Source organism: Emydura macquarii, unplaced genomic scaffold, assembly GCF_026122565.2.
Source record: "Emydura macquarii macquarii isolate MOO-44397 ecotype Brisbane River unplaced genomic scaffold, CSIRO-AGI_Emac_v2 contig_1477, whole genome shotgun sequence".
NCBI classification, from domain to species: Eukaryota; Metazoa; Chordata; order Testudines; family Chelidae; genus Emydura; species Emydura macquarii.
Genome location: NW_027131614.1, coordinates 989606 through 1012385, shown reverse-complemented (window position 1 = coordinate 1012385; position 22780 = coordinate 989606). Strand labels below are relative to the sequence as shown.

General features: G+C 39.9%; 1 protein-coding gene across 1 annotated transcript in view; it reads left to right on the top strand.

The window, feature by feature from the left end:
- CNBD1 (cyclic nucleotide binding domain containing 1) overlaps positions 1 to 22780 on the top strand; it is a 164040-nt gene that overhangs the window by 820 nt on the left and 140440 nt on the right. Inside the window, exon 3 of the mRNA XM_067553512.1 lies at positions 19329 to 19456. Coding sequence (XP_067409613.1) covers positions 19329 to 19456 — 128 coding nt within the window. The remainder of the gene's footprint in view (positions 1 to 19328; positions 19457 to 22780) is intronic.

The following is a 22780-nucleotide window of genomic DNA, read 5'->3' as shown; positions in this document are numbered from 1 at the left end:
AGCAATTGGCTTGCAGTGAATGAATTGTCCTGCCACCAAAGGCAGATACCATGGTGGCTTTCCAGCAAGAGAAAGATAGGGAGTGGCTGAAACCTGTTTTGAGACACAGGGTCTTAGGGGAATCTTAGCTGCTACAGGTCTTGTGGGTCTGAAACAAGAACTGATACCTGTTCATTTTGCTGAATGTTTCTGACAATCACCAAACAGTAAGAAAGGGAAATAATTTTAAGAGTGGGGGGGCAGGGGAGAAAAAAGCTCTTGGGACTGCTCCTGTCTTGGCCTATCCAAGTTTCAAAACCCCTGTCATATTGGACAGAGACAATGGTGCTTACAGTGTGGCAGACAGAATTTCAGCATGGCTGTCCAGCCCCCACTTCCATCTTGGAATATAGCTGTAGAAGTTGAGGCTGGAAAGGTTGTTACAGAAGTGAATCCCCTATTCAAACAGGGTATGCCTCAGCCAGCAAATTCTATTGAAACAATGGGTATTCCTCACCGGCTGATTGAAAGGGGGCCCTATATGATGGTAAAGTCCATTAGGGAGAGTGAAATGGCACAAAGGTTTGGATGGGAGTAAAAACCAATCTGGACTGGTGATGTGAAAACATCTTGGCAGAAAGATGTACATATGTATATAGTTAAATTAAAAATTATAAAAACTTGTTGAATTCGTTATTTTCTTTCTGTTTGGAATGGGTCACATAGGGCATCACTATTGCGATGATGAGTGAAGCAAAGATGGGGGGTGTATGAGTTTGGTGATACCTTGTTATAGATTGAGTTAAAACCCTGGTCAAACTGAATTGTGAACACATCTTCACCTTAGATAGTTGAGATAAACACTTAAGAAGCCACACATAAAACTAGGTTTAATAGAATCTGCCCAGAAACTAGCACCATGTGGATAGGACATTCTCCTGGATTGTATGTGAGAACATTTAGGCCTTGTCTACATTAGCACTTATGCTGGCAAAACTTTTGTCGCTCAGGGATTTGAAAAAAACACACCTCTCAGTGATCTACACTTTGCCTCCATGAGTGCTAGCGTAGACAAGGCCACAAAAATTGAGAACAGACAAGAAGGGAGTAAGAGGCAGAGGCAAAAAACCAAAAAAGCCAAGCAGTAGGCAGTGAGCAATGTGTGACCCTGGGAAAAGCTAGCAAGAGCTTTTGTGTGTGTTGACTAAAGAGGCTTGGCGCCAACCTAAGAAACTGCTCTTTTAGTATTTGGTTTTGCCTGTATTTGGAGAAACAGGACTCTGTACAGACATTGTAAACAACCAAGATTGCATCAAAGAAAATATCAGATCCATTGATTTCTACTTCCAACTGCGACATCCCCAGGGATCAGAAATTTGACTGAATGTTTGGGTTGGTTGTAAAGGGGCAGCAATATTTTCCTTCCCTCCCCCCCCTTGCTATCACGCATAAACATCATATAGATAAGTGTGTTTCTTTTTTTAATTTTTGAATTATGTACTATTGAGAGCCGTTGCGAAGTTGAGACACTATCCAAAATGCTCAACCAATCAACCAGAATACAGCTTTGGACACTCATTGTGCCCAGCCATTTTAAACTTTAGTGGTACACAAGTGAGATAAAAGAGACAGAACACATGGTTGTTGGTCAGATGAATATTGCACAGATATGTTCATTAACATTTGTGAAGCACTCTGATACTTTGGTAAATACACCTTGGAAAAGCCCATGAGGAAATCAATAATTCTGTATTCAGTAGAAGTTTTGGATGGTGTGCTATAAATAATTAATGGTGCCACACATTGAACGAGGAGGATAAAATGAAATATTGAGTAGCTGCTTATTAAGTGAGCACCAGCCATCCTGTGTACTGAATGAGGCAGGGATTCTGTAGAAAAAAATAGTGTGATCAGATTGAAGACCATCATAATACATATGCACAAGGTGGACAAATTAAGGTTGCATAGAAAACCTTAATTCAGGCACTTCCTAACTTTTGGGTGCTTGACTTTGCTACCTTCCTCACATTGTTGGATTGTAGTTTTGAATGTGTGTGTGATATCCACGAGGGTGTAATTCTATTTAAGGTTGCCTACATGTGTATAGACCAATATGAGATGTCTGTAAAAATATAATTATTAAGAATGTAGAGTTCTTCAGAAATGAAGAACTGACAGTACATAAATGTATTTGCCATGTATAAAAAGTTGAATTTATATATGCTGTGGTCAGTGTTAAAGTTGCTGCATGTATTTTGATTTCTTAGACTTATATGTGAGTGTATTTATTGAAATATTGTGTATGAATGAGGAAGTGATGTCTGAAGATTGTGAGGGAACCTTGACTCAGGTCTTCCCCTGCTTTTAGAACTTCCATAATTTAGAAGTGGATGCCACAAACTATGGTTCCATGTTAAGAGCAGGTTTTGGGTGGCTTTTTTTTTTTTTTTTTTTTTTTTTTTTTTTTTTTTTTTTTTTAAAAGCAATGACTAGAGCTGGCTAGAAAAAGAATTTGCATCCTGTGGAAAAACTTCAAAATTTGGGGAAAAATGTGTCTCTATTTTGAAAAACAGTGTTTCAGCAGAACTAAAATGGCCTCTTTTGCCTTTCTCCTGGTTGCTTGCCTCCTGGAGCTGCCAGACTCCCCAGGGAGCTGGAGGCTATGGCAGTCAGGCCACCATAGGAGGCTGGCTCCCAGGCAGTCTGAGAACTAGCTCCTTGAGCAGCTGCTGCCTCATGCTGCCCAGCTTTCCAGGAAACAGGCAGCTGTGGTGAGGCAGCTGCCCAGGGAATCACAGCTGTGGAACACAGCCGGCAGAAACCAGCCTGCCTACCTGGTTTCCATCAAAGCTTTCAACAAAATCAGCATGTTCCTGCAGAATGTTTTGGTTGTGTTGAATCAGCATTTTTGGACAGAAAAGTGTTCTGTTGGAAAATCTGGACCATCTCTAAATAAGGTTTATTTTAAAAAATTGTTTTTGGGCTAAGATGACGAAAAATTAGCGCCTGAAGTGGATTTTTACCTCTAAGTTGTGAAAAGGAGCTACTGGAGAAATAATTTAACTAGAGCACCATCAGAGGCATCTGTAATTATTATATCTGGTGGTGTCTATTGCCAGCACAGCTTAGTTTACAGCAGAGGAAATGAGATGATCAGTGGTATGCTGTGTTATTTTTTTAGTGTAAGAGAGTTCTGTTAAGGTAGTCATTTGTTCACTGGTGAGAGAGAGTAGGATTAGAGCAGCAAAGTGGGATTTGGACTTCCATTACTGTGGAATCAATACTGTACTATAAAATCAAAATGCAGGGGATTGAGAGTGGAGTAATCTCTCAAATCTTAGCCATTCCCTATAGTAAACATTTTGGCTGAGCAGTGTTTTGATTTATATATAAAGCTACTGGTATACCAATTCATTTGGGTGCATGGAATTAGTTTTGACATACTGTGTAGCATCACTATAATGTTTGATACAGCTAAGATCTATCTTTGCTAAAAGGCTACACTTACATTCTTGTTCAACACAGATTACTACATTTCAGTTGTAGGTGATGTACCTGCAAGTTTAAGGCCCTATAACAATTGGATCCATGTGGATAGAGCCTTGGGCCAATTGCCAGCCCAAGTGAAGTCAGTGGGGTTGTGCGTAGGCCTCAGGCTCCTCCAGCATGGATCTGATTGCAGGATTGGGGCCACAGTCTGTAAAAGACTTTGGGAATCCTTTGGGAGGGAAAGGCAGTATGGAACTTCAAAACAGGCATTTATCATTCTCTATTTTCACTCCTTTTATAGCTATTCTTCACTGTAAAATACCAGTTCATTTGAATCAATGTCCAGAGCCAGATCATACTATGGAACATATTTTCTTGTGTGAGATTTAACATCTAATCTAGCAAGGTAAATTTTGGCATGATCAGAGCCCTACATGCTTGGAAATTGAATTTTTTTTAATCTGAAAGCCTGCTCAAATTTATGGCGTTATATGATGAGGCTATCAGAAGAGCTTTTTTGATTAGAGTTGGAATATTAAACATTTCTACATCTGTTAGTCATATGTGCACACACAGCCTTTTATTCGGTTATGGAAAGCAGCCACCATAACGTCCTATATTTTGTTTCTTTTGTTTTTTTGGCAGAATGATCCAGAAATATGTATTACTATGGGAAAAGGTTTTAAGGTTTCACTCCAAAGATATACCTAACAGTCCTTCTTATAACTAATTATAAAGCTTTTGTTCTCAAAGATCATGACCCTATGAATGTTTTATTCTAAAGCATTATAGCTGAATTGCCTGTCTTTCCCACTGACAATAGTTATGAGATGCTGGATCTGAGATTATCATAATTTAGAACTAGCTCACAATAATTTCCCTGTGTAAGAAAATATACAACTGCTGATTTTTAGGAAGAACCTTTGATGTCTTTATGAAATGCTATTATTCCGTACATTCCAAATCCTGTGGTCCAGTGAAATGCTATAGAAGACTCAGATTGTAACAAACCTGTCTTGTTCCTCTACACTGCAGGGAAGAGAGGAGAAGCAAAATACAGAAATTTTGTGTAAACGGTGTTGACAGTAGACATATTTTCTCTGATTGTGCCCTTCCAGTCCTGCATATATAGTCAAAAATCTTAGTGAGCTGCCAATAATATGGTTGTGTTCACCTTCCTGCTAAAAATTGCCCCATGAACATTGATGGACTTAGATTCTGTGGGAGGCCCCCAATTTCTGTGGTGCTCCAGTAAGGCAGACTGGAAATTTTGTGACAGTATGATTTAAATTAACTATGGAGAGTTTGTTATCGACTTAAATATGAAAATGAATGATTCAGTCAGTCCAATGGCTTGTGTGCTATTTATTTTTATATTAAATTTCTTTTACACTATCCCCACACTTTCAGTTTTCATTTAGGACATGGACCTTTGTATTGATACCACCTAAATGTATTCTGCTAATTGTCAGAAGGGAAGTGGGCGTTTGTAATACATGATGGAGGGTAGTTACTTGGGGCTTTGGCTGCCTAATGGCATGGGATGTGCATGTTTGGGGTAAGCACATTATATGGGTGTCTTTTAAAATGCCACCTATCTGAATCAATGGGTAGAAAATTTAATAGAACTGGTTCGGGGGTGGGGGGGATAGACTCAGAAAAAAGGTGGTGGTAGAGGAAACATGTTCCGGAAAAATGCTGGGGTAGCCTCTCCTCCATTGCTGTCTATGTGCCACTAGCCAGGCAGAGCGAGAGGGAGTTGACTCGCACTTCAGTCTCCCCTCCCCCCAATTTAAACCTTGCCTGCGGTTTTTGGATCCTCTCACTCCAGTTTAGCTGCCTCACCCTTCTGCTCTATAACTGTAGTTGGATCTTTAGGATGTGTCAGATTCAAGCAATTGCCTGTTTTGGGGGTCAGGAACAAGTTTTTGCTGTTGAGAACAAATTGGCAGTGGCCTGGTGGTTGGTGTTTTCCCCTTCCCCCCCCCCTTTCCTCACAGCGTTCTCTAGGAACAACTAGGTTACACAGGAGTAGGACTTAAAAATGGCTGGTGTCCAATTCAGATAAAAGGCTAAAAGAGCCTTCTCCCAGAAGTAAGATGTGAGAATTTACTGGTACACCTTGGCCCTGTGGGAAATGGGGGGACCCGAAGTCCTCACAGACCAAGGTCCATCTTTTGGTGCCCTCAGTCCCCTTCAGGAGGAAAGGAAGATTTGGGTTGTATGATAGAAGCCCTGTTAACCACACACTGGACCCACATAAATGTCTGGTATAGGGGAGCCAGTATTAAGTTAAAATTGTGGTTTGCTGCTTGAATCTATCCCTGTGTCTGTCTTCATTTTCCTGCATGTCTTGAGCAATGCTCAGCATAAATTGTCCTCTTCAGATTTCATAGTTAGCACCCCTCTGAAGTGAATGGGATAGTTTAGCTGAGTGAGAGCTGTTTGTTTTCAGACTGTCTGCAGACTCGAAGGACCTTGTTTAGACTGGGGTTTTTCACCTTCTATTTTCCCACATTGCTGTAGATGGGAGCACTTGTGTAGACAAAGTGACAGTGGCCTCTGGTGTCTTAAACTCTGTGTACTATAGACCAGCTATGAGCCGTTAGGTGACAAGGTTCTTTAAACTCTGGCTACCACCTTGGAACACTGTCTGTTCTAGGGCTGCCATCTTTACTACCACTATTGGAGCTGAATTGGTCATAGCAACACTGGAAGACTTTGGGCAAGAAGCTTGCTGCCTTCCTTTGGTTGCCTGTACTATCAGTTTGCATTTGGGTCACATTCTTGATGGGCTTTTGCAGCCATGTGGATGAGAAACAAATGAGAAACAATAAAAAATGAAGGCTAGATTTTGGAAACAATTCTACAACCAGGGGAGAGAGATTTTGTGGTAGATTGCAGAAGACCTGGGTCTCACTCTCCACCTGTGTAGGTAACTATCTGTACATTATCTGGATGTACCTTTTGTATGTTTTTTCCAGCTGACCAGTAAAGGCAATTCACAAGGAAATTGCATACAATTTCAGAAGTGTAGTACAAAGTATAAATCTGATATCTAGAAATAGATGTTCCATCGTAGAAATTTGTAAGCACTTGGAAACGGGATTATCATGGTAATTGTTTTGCAGGCACTGCTCTAGATGAGGAATTTTTACCTTAAATAGGTGGAAGCCGTAACAATGAAGCATCAGAATCTTGCATAATAAAGTGTAGCAGAATTTTCCCTTTTCATTGTGGGCCTGATCTGTACAGAGATGCAAGAAAGTGAGGGGCTGAAGGCGCCCCCGTTACTCCCTTCTGCTGGCTACCAGGATCATGGATAGCAGCACAGGGAGGAGAACAGACTCTGCAGGACTGCTGTTTTCCCTCCACCCCACAAAATGGACAAGAATGGTCACATTGGGAGCAGGTAGTAGGCAGAGCTTGGGCTCCACTGCCAATGTTTCCCCTAGCTTAGCGATGGTAGTGTACAAGGAGAAGTACGCTACACTAGGTAGACTCATAGACTTTAAGGTCTGAAGGGACCAATGTGATTATTTAGTCTGACCTCCTGCACAACGCAGGCCACAGAGCCTCATCCACCCAATCCTGTAATGGACCCCTAATCTAAGACTGAGTGAAGTCCTCAAATCATGGTTTAAAGGCTTCAAGATACAGATAATACACCAGCAAGTGACCTGTTCCTCATGCTAAACAGGAAGGTGAAAAACCTCCAGGGACTCTACCAATCTGCCCTGGGGGAAAATTCCTTCTGGACCCCAAACATGGCGATTAACTAAACCCTGAGCATGTGAGCAAGACTCACCAGCCAGACACCCAAGAAAGGACCTGAGTTCGTACAGAGAATTCTATCACAGGCTATTAGCATATTTACACTAGTAGTCAAAGGTCAGTTAATTGTCAAATTAGGCTGTCCCAGCATACCATCGCCTCTATAAATTTATAAAGCTCAGTTTTTGAAGCCAGCTAGATTTTTTTTTTTTTTTTTTTTTTTTTGCTCCCACTGCTCCCTTGGGAGGCTATTCCAGAACTTCATTCCTCTGATGGTTAGAAACCTGCATCTAATTTCAAGTCTAAACTTCCTGATGGCCAGTTTATATCCATTTGTTCTTGTGTCCACAATGGCTCTGAACTTAAATAATTCCTCTCCCTCTCTGGTATTTATCCCTTTGATATATTTATAGAGAGCAATCATATCTCTCCCTTGCCTTCTTTTGATTAGACCAAACAAGAAAGCTTTTTGAGCCTCCTCTCATACGGCAGATTTTCCATTATGCAGGTCATCCTAGAGCCCTTCTCTGCACCTGTTCCAGTTTGAATTCATCTTTCTTAAATCTGGAGGACCAGAAGTGCACACAGTATTCTGGATGAGGTCTGACCAATGCCTTGTATAACGATACTAACACCTCCCTAGCTATAGGCATAGTTTAGGAATCTTCCCCTGCAGGGCAGAGGGAAATCCAGAGACAGACTGTGACTCTGAGGACAGGACTATACTAGAAGTGCTACATCAGTGCAGCTGCACTGCTGTAGAATATCTGGTGAAGATGCTGCTGTATGCTGACCAGAGAGTGCTCTCCAATCGATATAATTACTTCACATCTACAAGAGGCAGAAGCATCTCCCACCGACATACTGCCAGTGTGCATAGCACTTAGGTTGCTGTAACTTGCGTCGCTCAGGTGGGGGTCTTTTTTTTTTTTTTTTTTTTTTTCCCCTTCGCTAAAGTCAAATGTGATCTGGTCAGTGTTCAGGTTGCCTACCAAGACCCACTCAGGCACTTCTACTTAGACCTTGCTTGCTATCGAAGACTAGAGGGTCTCTTCAGCAGATGTTGCCAGGTGTATGGAAATGTGTTCTGTTTTTTGGTGTTTATGATACTAAGCTCCTTTCTCTTGCAATAACTAAAGTCACATGTGAATCAAGCCTTTCTGGAAGGCTAATGAATTAATGCATGCCACCACCTAACCCTTATATACAAATACACGTTTGCCAGAAAGCTAATGAATTTAAAACTTCCATAATAGACTTTTGAAAGAAATGTTATTTTAATGATAATTTTGGCACACAATACCTAGGAAGTATATTGTAAAAGAGGTGTCCTTTACTAGTTTATGAATACAGGAACATGAGTAATCTTTCATTCTCATCTGCTCAGCCCATAGTAGAACTAACTTGTTTTTATTTGATTTTTTCACTTGATAAATCTTTGTATCCAAATACTCTTGTGTTAAAGTAATTGCAAAACTGACCCTTAGTATTTCTGTTGCATAAGCATTCAAGTTTTGTACATTTAAAATATCACATTAACTCTGCCTGAACACTGACAAAAGGAGTATCAATAATTACTATATTGTAAGTTAGTCCTAAATGTACGATTCTTCATTTTCATGGGACCGCACCATACCTCAGACAACTTGATGGTGTAATTAGAATATGAAATGAGGTGATAAACTGTAGAGGATTAAAAGATAAAAAATGTAGTACTTTTACATTTCTGCTTTGCATTGTATTAGTCTTTTCAGAAATGACTTATTCTTCATGTTTTTCCTGTCCCTTAACATATGGAAAAGATAATGCTTAGGAAACGTGACTGCTCAAGTAAGAGACCTTTTCTCTCTGTTCCAAAAGCGGGATCATTTCTACAAATGTAGGTATATGCCATACCCATAATAATAATGTAAATAAAATCATTGTATAATTCATCTCACACTGATGTTATAAAATAAGGGAGCCTGAAAACTTTGGAGGATACAGTATTGCCAACCTCATATGTCCAAAATTAATGATATTCCGAAAAATCATGAAACCAGAAAAAGAGGGAGTGTTTTATTTGTCTCTAAGGTGCACTGAGATCACATTTTGCAAGTTTTGCCTTGTAGCCATAAGGATTAGAAGCTTGGGGTGGGGAAGGGGGTAATTTTCTCATGAGTTTCATAGTATTTTGGCTGTTACATTTATAATACTGATGTAACTCTGCATGTGTATGGGCTGATCTTATGTCTATTGAAATGAATGGGTAGGATCAAGCTAATTGCCATGATATTGAAGGCATGTCTCTGACATGAGACTGAAACATTAGAATTAAAATTCAGTGTAGTCTGTTAAATGTAGAAGCAATATATGCTGCTTCATACTCTGTCTTTGATTAGAGTGGCCAGTTCAGCTTTTCTTTGCTGGATACTGGGGCTTTTCCATATGGAAGACTAGGCTTGATTCAGAGCCTACTGAAGTCAGTGGAAGTGTTTCCATTAAGTTTAATGGTCTTCATATAAGGTCTAATGTGAATGTCCAGGTGACGAAATTATAGCAGATCCAAGATGTCAGATTCATAAAGTTTACTATTTTTCATTGAATATTAACATTTTAAAACATTAATACTATTCAGAAGACTAGGAAATGGTATAAAACTTTACCTATTCTCTTTAAAACTTTTAGAGGCTTTCTAGCAGGATATATTGCTTCCTATGCGATTAACGAGACCGAGGATGAATCGTTCAAGCTGGCAGGAAATATTGGAAAACAGTATGGCAAGAATGTTCCCCCTCTGCCCTCCAAAGATTAAGAGCAGACAATATGTCCCCATTGTGTCTAGCTTTCACTTATTTCCGGGAATAAGACTCTAAAGGTCACAATTTCCTACCTAATGTATTACAAAGTTATTTTGTGATTCTTTCATATTTTAAATAAAGTTTACTTAGCTTCAAAGCACAGGAAAGGCATGGTTTTCTATTGTCCAAATAATAAGAAAATTACTTGCTTGCAGAAACGCCATTAGGCTTGTATGCCACCTATGTATTCTCTTTGAATCCTTCTCACCTCGAGGGTCCAGCATACATACCCAAAGTCATAGTACCATTTAAACAGCACTCTTATCTCAATTGTTCTATTGCCTCCTGATTCATGTTCTTGATTTTGTTTTCCTGCTATTGCATCTTCTTCAATCATAGGTGAGCCAGAAATTGTTTTAACTTGCAAAATTACTTCCCTAGTTGTAATCAAGTAATTGTTCAGTTTTCAGTAGTGAACAAGATCCAGGTGCACCACTGTAGTCTCTGAAAGTCAGGTAAAATCTTAAGAATCCTAACAATTTCTTAAAGAGAAATAAGTGCAGATGTTCTTCCATTGACAATATTCAAGTCAATGAATATTGAATATATAAACTTTGAATAAAAAATTTGAAAGATTGTTTGTTTGCAAACTACTTGCTTAGAAGCATCTTCAGTTGCAGTGTGGTCCTTTTGTAAGAGTTGCATACTCTTAACAGCTTTAAAAGAAAAAGTCTGATTCTTAAGATTCAATAGATGGCACTGGAGCATATTTACAAAACCAGAAACTTTCTGCAGAAAGTAGATACTTTTTTTTGCCTCCCTTCTCCCCCAAATCTTTAGTTGAAATCCCTGTTTTTCATTCAATAACATTTTTGGCAGCCCTAACAGCAATATAGCAGCCATAGGCCAACTAAAACAACTCCTCCCACTGAACCCTTCAGCTTCTATATTAAACTGCAGAATCCCTGAGAAATGTAAAGTAGAGAAACAGAATACACTGGGCTGAACTGGACCCAAAATAGTGAATTTCTACTTTTTGCAATTTAGTCCCAATACTGTCCCTTATACACTTTTGACAGTGCCAGGTTTGTCAACTTCCTTTTGTGTATTGATGTGTAATTCTAATTAGCTGTATAATAAGTTTTTGAAGACCTGAATCTTTGGTGCTTCCGGACATTAACCTTTGAGTGTATGCCAAAGTACTGTGAGTTGAAGGATGTATGTTAAATTTGACAATTGGAAGGAAGGAGACATGGAAGTGTCCTTTACAGGGGAGACTTCCTTTGCAGACATATGTTTGCGTAAGATTAAGGCTTTTTAGAATAGACCAGTGACTTACTGGAGGGTGATGAATTGGATTATCTGCTAGTAGATGATGTGCCTTGTTGGCATTTAGTTTTTCTCCAGATGAGAAATACAAAGTAACTTTCGGGACAGGAAGCTCTGATGTAGGCACCAAAACTTATATTTGTTTAAGAAAGGAATTTTAAGTGGAATTCAATTAACTGTTCATGTAGATCCCTAATATTACTGAAAGCATTTTCTTCACTAATCTATTGATGTGAACACACCGGCAAAATGAGGACAGACACACATGCATGGAATTAAGCAGCAGGCCATAACATTTATTAAACTTGAATACAGGGGAAGGGTGCTACCAACCATCATCCATATTCTCCTATACCAGGCACTTAATTGGTCCCAGTGTGGGGGTTACAGGGCTCCTTACCATATGACTCATAACTAGCACCAGAGTTACAGAGCTCCTTACCGTATGACCCATAACACGGGCTAGGCTCTCCTCATCCTACTCTCCAGCACTCAGCTCTCTTTGAGCCCTAGCACTCTTCCCCCCCCCCCATACTCCCCCAATGAAGGGGACAAAGGGTGTAGCGGGGTGGGGACTTCAGCCCACAAGAGCCACAAAGTCTCACCTTATCAAATGAGCCCACAGCCCATCACCAAAATCCCAAGTCTTCTACCTCTGGGAACTGTTCATTTTCTTATCTTAACAGCACTGGTAACTGGCCAAAAGCTGTAATGAATAAAACTTCCACCCCAATACCTCAGTTAGGTATTAAGCGTGTTCCAGCTCACAACACTATGATTTGAAGGTGCTGTGAGGAAGGCAAAAAACTCAACGATCCTCTGCCAATTGGCTCATGGGAGGAGAAAATTCCTCCTTGACTCCCCTAAAAAGATGATTCACTAGACCTGCAGCATCTGTCAGCCTGGGTTCCCATTCCTAGTTCAGGTGTGTAGGGTGGGCTGCTGGAACAGATGCAAAAGAGGCTCCCCATGGCCTCTTCACTGGATTAAATTCTGGGAGCTGGGAAATCCCGACCAATCAGCACTCCTCTCTCCCCAGATGGCCAATAGGTGCCAGAGACTCACAGGAGTTACCTGTTGTCCCTTGACAAGTGTCTCCCTCCCTTGCTGCTGGATTGTCCCGCTTTCACCACTGGCCCTATCAAGTTCCTCCATCCTGCTGTCATACTTATGTCAGTACATGGAGTTTAGATTGTCACTAGGCATAATAAATTAAACCTGAAACATAAATTTTATGAATCAGGTTTTGCATTATGACTTAACTTAAACATTATCCAAAATACCCTTTTTTTAAATATAGGTTCAGCCCCTACTGTCCAACATCTCTCTGCTCCAGAGCAGAACTCAGTACAGAGGTGGAGAAGGTGGACTTGTACTCTCTTAATCCTGAGACTTCTGTTTGGCCCCAGGAAGTCATGAGGGCTGGTCTCACTTTCTCACAGATGCCCAAGGTCCCTATGACCCTTGAGGTAGCTAGGGAATAGCCATGGTTCAGATCAACTGCAGGCATATCCCAGAATGACATGTACCTGTCCCTGATCTAATGCTGTGCTAGGGATATTCCTGGGGATGAGGCCCATGCAGCTCTATACCAGTGTGATTTGGATGCTAGATTCTCTGGATCACTGAGGAAAAACAGAAAACCCACATTCACTCAAATACACACTTAAGATTTTTATAAATGCTGAAGGATGAAAAGGAGGAAACTGGGGAGATTTGCCTCTCTAGAGGTCTGATCACCTACATGGGCGGGCACATAGGTGGGATACCAAAATTGCCCAAGAGTTAAAGCACATCTCCTCTTGCTCTGCTAAAAGTACAAGAGGCCCCTTTGGTTGATGTAATGAAAGCTTACCATTCCCCTTCAACAACTTTAACTACTGCCCATTCCCACTTTTGCTACAGTCTAGCCTTCGTAATATTTTGCAATTGTAAAACACTCTCCAAATATTTATTTTGCTAGGTCTTACGATACTCCAGTGAAGTAGGTAAATTGCTTCAGTGTTATAGCTGGCCATGCTGATGCTCATGTCACAAAGCAAATCAGTGTCAAAAGCAGGATTAACATTTAGGCCTCTTGATTCTCTATTCTATGCTTAATACATTAGATCAAGGTGTTTCCACAGCAAGTTATATCCCCTTTCGGAGTCTTGGTGCTTCCATCTGTAAAAGTGTAGCAATTCTGTTTACAATGGGTGAGAAATGAAAGTAATCAGGATTTAAAATATCTGCAGTCCAGATAGATTGTTGGCCAAGGCGAGGATAAAAGTCATGTTCCAGACTCCCAGCTTTATGCTCATACCTCTACAGAACATGGGCTCAGTAGAGTCGTTTAGTTTAATTTGATCAAATATTGCTTGCATATACACACGTTGATGAATAAGATGATGCCTAGAAATACAAGAGAACATCCTTTTTACTAAAACACAGATGAAGACTGAGAAAACATTGTTCAAGCAAGGCTTGATTTAACTAAAGTGTGTCATGTACAGGCTATCAAACAGCACTATTAGCATAGTAGAGAAGCAGCCAATACTTTTTGCTCAAAAATAAAAGTTTTTGCTGTAGCTACCAGAGAATGAGAATGAACTTTTCTTTAGGAAACTCAAGTAAAAAAATAAATAAGCTATTACAAGGAGGCTTTTTTGTTATAAAAACGAATATTAAAAAAAAAGTATTAAAAAAAATTGTTTTAAATCAGTTCATCTTGAACTGTGCTATGCCAGAGAGGTCATCAGTTTGCTGAGCCTGATTGCATCCCTGCAGCTTCTGAACTTTATAACTTCTATTAAAGGTGCTTGACCACTGGTAATCTTTTCTCATTGGTATCTTCAGTCACACGTGAGACCAAAAGTTTGAGGAATTCTGAAATGGTGTGTAAGCTGACTTTCAGAGGAGAAAATTGGCTTGCTGATAGGAAGGAGAAGGAGCTTAATGAATGTTAATAGCCAGCTCTGAGTTGCAGGGGGTGAAGTTTGCTCTACTATATGGTACTAAACTCCAGGTGGAATTTCAAAGTCATGTGAATTAGGCATTCAGTCACAGTGATCAATGCTTGCAAGTGTCATTTGGTTATAGGGATCAAATTGTATTTTCCAAAAGCCATCTTCTGTTTATGCTGAGGTATTTTACCTTTTGTATACTGATCAGTGGGGCTTTCAGGCCTCAGGATCATATTGGAAAAGATTTTTCCCCATGTTCCATTATTTCAAAGGCAGGAAAGGATTTCAGCCCTTTTGAATGCCATTCTAGCTGCAGGTATAGAATATTGCATCTTCTGGTAGTGTTAATTAGAGGCAACTATAATTTGACTGATATACCATGTCAGTAAAACACATAGCAGAATTTGCTCTGTTCTTCAAAATAATTATTTCTTTTCCTTCTCTGCAAATATAAAGAAGCTCCGGGCCAGTTCCTGCACATGTCTAAGGCTTTGTTGTATCACTCTGGTTGTACAAAAGAGTAAAAGCTACTCTACATAGGAAGCTGCGGGTTTCCTTTGGTGTGGAGGAATATTCAGCTGTCATGGAGCCAGTGTGACCCAGCTCTTTCCCTGGCACTACTGCTGTCCAGTTCTTGCTGTAGAGGCAAGGCTGGATCACATGGTACTTCAGAAATCCCCAGCCAGTGAAAAATTCTTATGGGGCTTTTCCAAGCTGGCATATAATAGTACAGCCCTGAGGCAGGCCTAAATTACATGAAGGAGTAAAAGGCCCCCAGCAGGCTCCAGGACAGGGGAGAGCAGTGCATGAAGTTTGCATAAATCCACCATTTGTGCCTCCACATACAGCAACAGTGAACAATGCACCAGTGCATCCAGGGATGGAGTCCTCAGGATTTGCAAGTGATGACTGAGCGTAAGAACACACATGGCCAAACTGCTCCTAGAATTCTTAGTACTTCTGAGGAAACCACTGAGGGGATATTTATTGCCTCTAAGGCCAAATATCATGTCAATCACTGGAGCCTGCAAGTTAAGGGCATTCGCAGATGATTGACTTTCAGGGTCTGAACTTTCTCTCTAATTTACTTGCAATAATTTACACTCATTATAAGGAGTGATGAGCATCACACTTTGTCTTAGAATTCATGCTCTCTTTTGGCATAAGAACATGCTGGTAGCTTTAGTTAGTGAAAATTTGTCTGATTTTCTTTAGCACTGTTGTGTTTTATGGATTAGTGCAGTGGGAAGAAGATTGATCCCTCTCCCTTTGTGCTCCTTGATAGATACGTACAAGGAATCCTGCTCACTGCTTTAATGGGAGAGATGAGTGACTATTGGGGACCCACAGCTAGAGGTAGAGGGCCAGATGATTAAAGTGCCATAGCTTCATTTACTTCAATGAAGCTATGTCAATTTAAGATCTGTCCCCAAGCCTCTTAAAGGATACATGGTGTTTTTTGAGTTCCATTATTTTGAATTACTTCTGATTCTATCTGATTTCTGCTTCTCTCTGCCTTTCTGTTTGAAAATTGCTGTTTTGTAGGATGTGTCTTTTATCAATAACATTACAATATTCTGTGGTTGTATATTGATCTAGTCTGAAAAGATTGGAAGGGCCTTTGTAACATAAGCGTTTCATGTTAATGTCCATATTGATGTTTAATATTTTCTTCTCCTCCTGTCCCCAGTACCTTTCTCTTTCACCTCCCCTATTTTCCTTGTTTGCTGGAAATTTTTAGTGCCGTTCATAACATATCAAAAGGATATATATTGATATACATTCTGATTTCTGCTTGTATGGCTTTTCTGGGCAGAGCCTCTCAGACAGGAAGGTTTCCACTGATATTTTCTGGTTCTGAAGTGGCTGTTTTGAGATTAGTAGCAACAATTCTATCTCCATGCATCATTTTGCTAAATAGAACTATCAATAAACTCTGCTGTGTAAAACACAAGGTAGGACTGTGAGTCTACACTCATTTCTAGGATCTAATCTATCTTTTTATGGCCTCTTTAAGGCACTCATCTTCTTGGTTTTCTGTTGGAGTAGAATTATGATGTACTGGAGAATATAACAAAGTGGTTTTATTCCTATGGCTTCTCCCTAAGTGGAGATGTGTGAATTTGTTTGGTTTATATGTATGGTGGTAGTGCTGTTTATGGATGCCATTCTTGGGGAAAGAGTTTTTTCAAAGGGTGTGAACTTCTGGACCTAAACACAGTCAGTTTTTAGCTTAATTGGATGCTTTCAGGCATGGATTCCTACAGCTATCGATAATACTGCATGAAGAATCTTCACCCTCAGCACCTGAAGATCTAAACCTGATTCCAGTCTCCAACTGCATTGCCAATGTAGAGCATAGCTGTTTTGCAGAGTCCTGTAGGGTGAGCTGGTCTTCGAAGGTACATCTACACTGCAACAAAAAACCCACGGCATGGACACAGCTGGCCTGCATCAGCTGACTCAAGCTTGTGGGGCTCAGGATACAGGGCTAAATATTGCAATGTAGATGTTCCTTCTTGCAGGGTTCCAGAGTACGGGCTCCAGCCTGAGTCCAAATGTCTATGCTATGACTTTTAGTCCCACAGCCTGAGCCTTGTTGACCCAGGCTCTGAGACTCAGGGCTGGTTTTCTTTTTTTCTTTGCAATGTAGGCATGCAGTGATGTAGCTAGATTCTACTCCATTAATATCTTGATAGATTAAGAACAGGGATTAGAATTCTATTCTAAACCAAATGGTGAGCTGGTAAAGTTGAGGAAGCATAGGTGTGATATACAAATGTGGGCCTGTGTTGCATTTGATGTGTACTGCTGCATCTTTTACAAACTTCATTCTTTTTGTAGCATTTGGGTACAGGGGTAGGTTGAAAGAATTGGGAGTAGTCTAACCTGGATGGGATGGAGGGATCACAGTAGGTCATTGTCTGAGAAGAGGTGGGAATAGTTTTATGGCCAGTTGAAAATGGAAGTCTACACAGGGGATGCAAAACCATCCCAAATCAGAATTTTCCACTCACACTAGTGGCTGCATTTTAAATGTACTTTACACAGGTTTTAATGATTACAAAAGGAGTGAGACCTTGTGTCCACACTATTAATGAAGTACTTTTACAAGATGCTAAGTGCCTGATTTCAATCTGCTTTTATATTAGTAGTGGTTAACCACAGCATTCTGTCACGAAATTTCCATTTTACAAAACCTATGTCAGCATTAGCAGGGTTTCTTTGATGCATTGAGAGAGTCCCATTACAACGTTCTTCCTTTTTCTCATTTATTCTTGCCCCAGAGGTTTTAAAATAGCAATGCTTCATCAGATTGGGAGAGATTGGCTGCTTTTAAAATTTGAGTGACAAATTGAGACCCATACTTTACTGGGCATATGCCTTCACGTGGCAACAAGCGATAGTCAAGCACTATTTAATTGCCAAACATTTTCAGGCATAACTATCAAGTGAATCTGAATAGCCTCATGGAGACTGGATTCATGTGCAGATTGAATCCAATTTGGAATATTTGTCACATCCCTACCTCCAAGACAACATTTTGAAAAAATATGTGTCACTTGCATACTGGAGACAGGGTAGGCCTGCAAATGAGATTTGTCTATAGATTTTTCTTTTTTCAGACTCTAATGTTCTTTCTTCAGAGAGCATTAGTTTCTCTGAAATGAGTACCTGATGGGCATTTATTTAAATTACAAAGCTGAGAGGGCCCTGACTGATAACAGTGCAGCATTCACCCACAACCTGTGGAGAGTAGGACGTTATTGGAGAGATAATAATGAAGCTGGAAGGATCACTTTCTAAAGTCATTCTGGATTTATAACTAATGGGCAGATTTCTTTGATAGCTCTTTTATAGTTGGATGCAGTTGGGTGCAAACCAGCCACAAAGGGAATCTAATTTTGCTTATCATTAAAGCTGATTTTAACAGACAACTTCTGGCTAAAAGAGCCTTCTTAATTTGTCTTTGTAGAATCTGCTATGAATATACTCAGTTAATGAACTGATTAAGTTCTTAATTCTTTTTTTTTCTGTCAGAGAGTTTTTTTTCATTATCTCAGAAACTTTCAAGCCTAAAACAAAGGCATCTGTCTCTGTCTGTCACACATACACTCCTCACCCCATATCTATATGTATTAGGCAAATAGAAATGTGAATTAAATGGGTTGCTAAAAATTACTTTAAATACTGTTATTCTATTTAGTCATTAAGTAGTATGGAAAACACTAGATTGTTCTGACTGTAGTGAGAAAATACATGACAGATTGTGAAAGTGAAATATTTTCACAAATGTACTCACAAGTGGGTTATGATACCTCATCCCATTGTGAGGTAACAGTGTTCAGCTGGGTGCCATAATGTTGGTATAGCTTTCAGCAGGGCATTTCTAAGGTAACTGAGCTATCTAGGTTCTAACACATCTTTTGCTCAAGCACTATTGGCTCTTGAGTGAGTTGAAGGCAGAAAGGTATGCTGAAAGTTGTTTGACTGTCCAATAGTGGTTTTGCTTTATAGTATATTCTTATGGGTATGTATTTTAACCCCTGTCCAATAAACTTCTTGCATCCTGTAAATGTTACACTTAGCCCATAATTTTTTGTTAATGATGAATAAGCTTTTTTCATCATTTTTCCCTTCCCTTATGTCAGATTCCTAAGAAAGAGAAATTAAAGATTGAGGGAATAAGTGAACCTCTGAAACATGTTGATAGATCGTAACAGGATAAGAGAGACAAATTCTAGCCCTGAGATCAGACATGGAGAATAAAGGTTAATTTACTGGCAGTATATTCAAATGTTCATTTTCCATCTAATACTGAAATACCACATTCCATTGTTATGGTTGGCTTTTGGGTCAGCAAGTGCCAGCAAAAGCACTACAGGTTGTGTACAGTTATCAGTGATAACACTTATTTGAACTGTGTGATTTACATTTTGGAAAAGTTGGAAAAGATTTAAGAGTTGGGCAGGGGGAAAGGGTCTGGGCTATGTTGATTGGGTGTAGTACATCTATAGGTTTTGTTTTCATATAGTGGGTAGAGTTAGTATTCTGTGAGCGCAGGATTGCCTCTGAATGTCAGATTGTTAAAGAACTTGACTGCAACCTTGGGAAATTGGATTCTGTCCCTGTGTCTGCCACAGAGTTCTTGTGTGATGCTGGGTAAGTCACGTTAACCAAAATGTTTACACTTGGGCACTAAGTGTGTGTTCCTCATTTTCTGGATACTCAATGTGAGACATCTGGGACCAGACTTGCAGATATGCTGGGCACTCATGATTGCAATTAAAGTTGGTTAGTGCTCTGCTTTGAACATCATAATGCTAAATACTGTGGAAAATCAGACCCTACGTGTCTCTATTGTGCACCCATAATTAGTGGGCACTTCTGACAATTTTGACTATAATCTCTCTGTGCCCATGTCCCCATCTGTAAAATGGGAATAATATCACCACGTAATTTCACCAGGTGTTGTGAAAATAAATTCATTAATGCTTTTCAAGCACTCCTATTTTGTGGTGAAAGCACCCTAGTAATGCCCAAGGGTAAATTATAATGTTGTATTCCAGGTAGGATTTGAATGGTGTGTGGTAAATAAGGCCTGGGAACACATGTTTAATAAAGAGGATAAAAAAAAATCTCGACTAACTACATGCTCATTGAATGATGGTGGGAAAATAACATATGATCATGTAATTAAAGACCATATCCTAAATGCATATGCACAAGAGGGTCAAATTAAGGTTATAGCGGCAATGTTAGTACTGGCATTTCCTAACATTTGAGCGCTGAAATTTGCAAACTTAACATTCTTTTAACATAGATTTTTTGTGTGTGGAGATAAGTGTGTGTGTGTGTGTGTGTGTGTGTGTGTGTATAAAATATATTAAAATATGCATATTTTGAGCTGAACTTTGTCTGGTGTTGCATAGCATTGTAGAGAGTCCAGAGAACCATTCCTGCAATGCACCTCCTGTGCATCCATGCCACTTATCACTTAAGCGGGTACGAAAAGAAGGTCTCTGGGCTGGTTGGTTTCTACACTGGCTGAGACACCACACCGTCAATGGAAAACACTCTACATTGTAGGAGTCTTGGCCGGGACCCCAGCTGAATAGACTACATGATGTGACTAGCAGTATATCCTAACAGGGTTGCACACTGCTTATTTACAGAGGATCAACAATGTATACCTAACATCACCTCCGGCTTGCGTTGAGCCATAGTGCCATGCACTATTGCGAGGGCTCTTGGCTCAAACCTTGTCCAGCACTACTTTGTTCTTTTTTAAGGACAGGACTTAAAGTTTCAAAACATGTGACATTTTACCCTCCACCTCTTGTTGTGGAATGTCCCAATTAATGATATCCCACAATAAAATATGCTTGTCTTTTCATGATAAAGAGTATTCTCACACCTGAGAATTGATCATATGATGCATAATTTTTATCTGCCACTAAATAATGCTTTCCTAGAGCAAAGGTATTGCAGAAAAGCCATAGCCCTGCCTTTTCCTAAGTCTTTGTACAACATGTTGTCTTGTCTATAACGCTGTGTAGTGACTATACAGATGACTTTTCCTGTGTTTATACCAAAAGGGAATTTCTTAGACACTAGACACTGTATATAGCTCAAGCATCGCTAGCAGTTCCTTACAGGATATTTTTATTACTGTCCATAAGCTGTTTTTATTTTGGTCATATGATTATTTCAGATTCTTTATTGAAAGCTCAGGGCTAAGAATTTTATTCATGGCTTTTGGGAAAAAGAAAGTTCTTCCCCCATTCAAAATATGTGGAAAATCTGTCATTAGGGAATAATTAATTTAAATGTGATTGTTTTCAATATCTCAAGAGTATTTTGCCATGATTCACTATTACAATGCTAAATAATGTAATGAGATTGAAAATGCCTTCAAGTGCAAATTAGAAATGAAAATGAAAATCTCTAAGATATCAAATGAACTAATATCTTTTTAGTTAATGAGTTCTGTAATTTCCAAACTAGTGAATTCCTATGCATTGAATAGCTACTCCTGAGGAAAGTAAGCAATTACTAGTGGCATTGACGGAGAAAAGCATTAGTCCTTTGCAAACTTCCCCAAACGCTCTGTTGTGTTATGGTTTTGTGATATTGCAAATATCGTATAGGGGCTAAATTTATTGTCAATTAAGACATTTGAACCCAGGTTTCAGCTGGTAAAAGAACAATCTGTTAACTCCATAGTTTTCAAAAATGATGCATCACTTACCAGAGCTCTCTCAAATCAAAATTCAAATCATTTTTAAAAGTTTATTCTCAAGCGTTAAAATAGTGTTTCTCTTTTTAAATGTGCCTCCACATATCCCCTTTTTGGATCCATATTAACAATTAAAAGCAAACCATCTTGCCCAAGGTTATGCACCTTCACTCCCACTTGTCATGACATAGGGGGAGAGGGGTTTTTTCCCCCCCTCAGTTTCTGTTTTTGCTACTTGTTAATGGGTGTGGAATCACTCTCCAGAGTTAATATCTCTTTGTATGCCTCCCAGCTGTAGTTAGGTTAGGAACTCTCATTTGGCATTGTAGTGGTCTGAGAATTTTTAAAAATGTTAATGATGATTTTTCTCAATTGTGCCTGAATTTTTAACCCCAAACATTGAAGTTTGTTTTATGTCTTCTGTTTCTTAAGCGAGTGCTTCAGGGTTTCAGATGGCCACCAGCAGGCGTCAGGAAAGCATTCTCCCCAGTGTATTCTTGGGGAGATTTTTTTTGTCTTCTTTCTTTGGAGCATCAGGGATGGCCATTGCTGGAGATCAGATATTAGCCGGGTTGGCCAGCGTGCTGAGGTGGCACCAAGATTTCTCTCTCTCTTTCTCAGGTGCTTGATTGGCTGGTACTTGCTCATATGCTCAGAGTCTCACTGATCACCCTATGAGGAGCTGGGAAGGAATTTTCTCCCAGGTCAGATTGTCAGTGACCTTAGGGTTGTTGTTGTTTTTTTTTTTTTTTTGGCCTTCCTCTGCAGCGTGTGGGTGCGGGTCACTTCTGCACGATTATCTGGGTACATCTCTGTTAATCATTTCCCTGCCATTGCAGGGGCCTTCAGCACTGGTGCATCTCGGCCTCTCCTGTTCTCTGCCTGTGGCACATAATAGTCGAGTCTCCTGTGGACTATAATGCTGGTCTCATTTCAGTTTGCTGGGTTTAGTATGTGAGTGCTGGGTGGTGATGGTGGTCTGTGATACATAGGAGGTCAAACTAGATAATCTAGTGGTTTTGTCTGGCCTTAAACACTATGACTCTGACTTTTGTAAGTTGCTCTACCTGGGTTTGGTTGCAAAGACCACAAAAAAGGATGGAGCTTGGACAGAATGCAGAGCATGCCTTATCAGCCTCAAAGAATGATGCAAACAAGATTTGTAAACTCTGATCCAGATTAACCATTTGCACAGAGCCACCATCCCACGGGAGCCTCCAGCCACTGGATATGGGGAATTAGTGTTG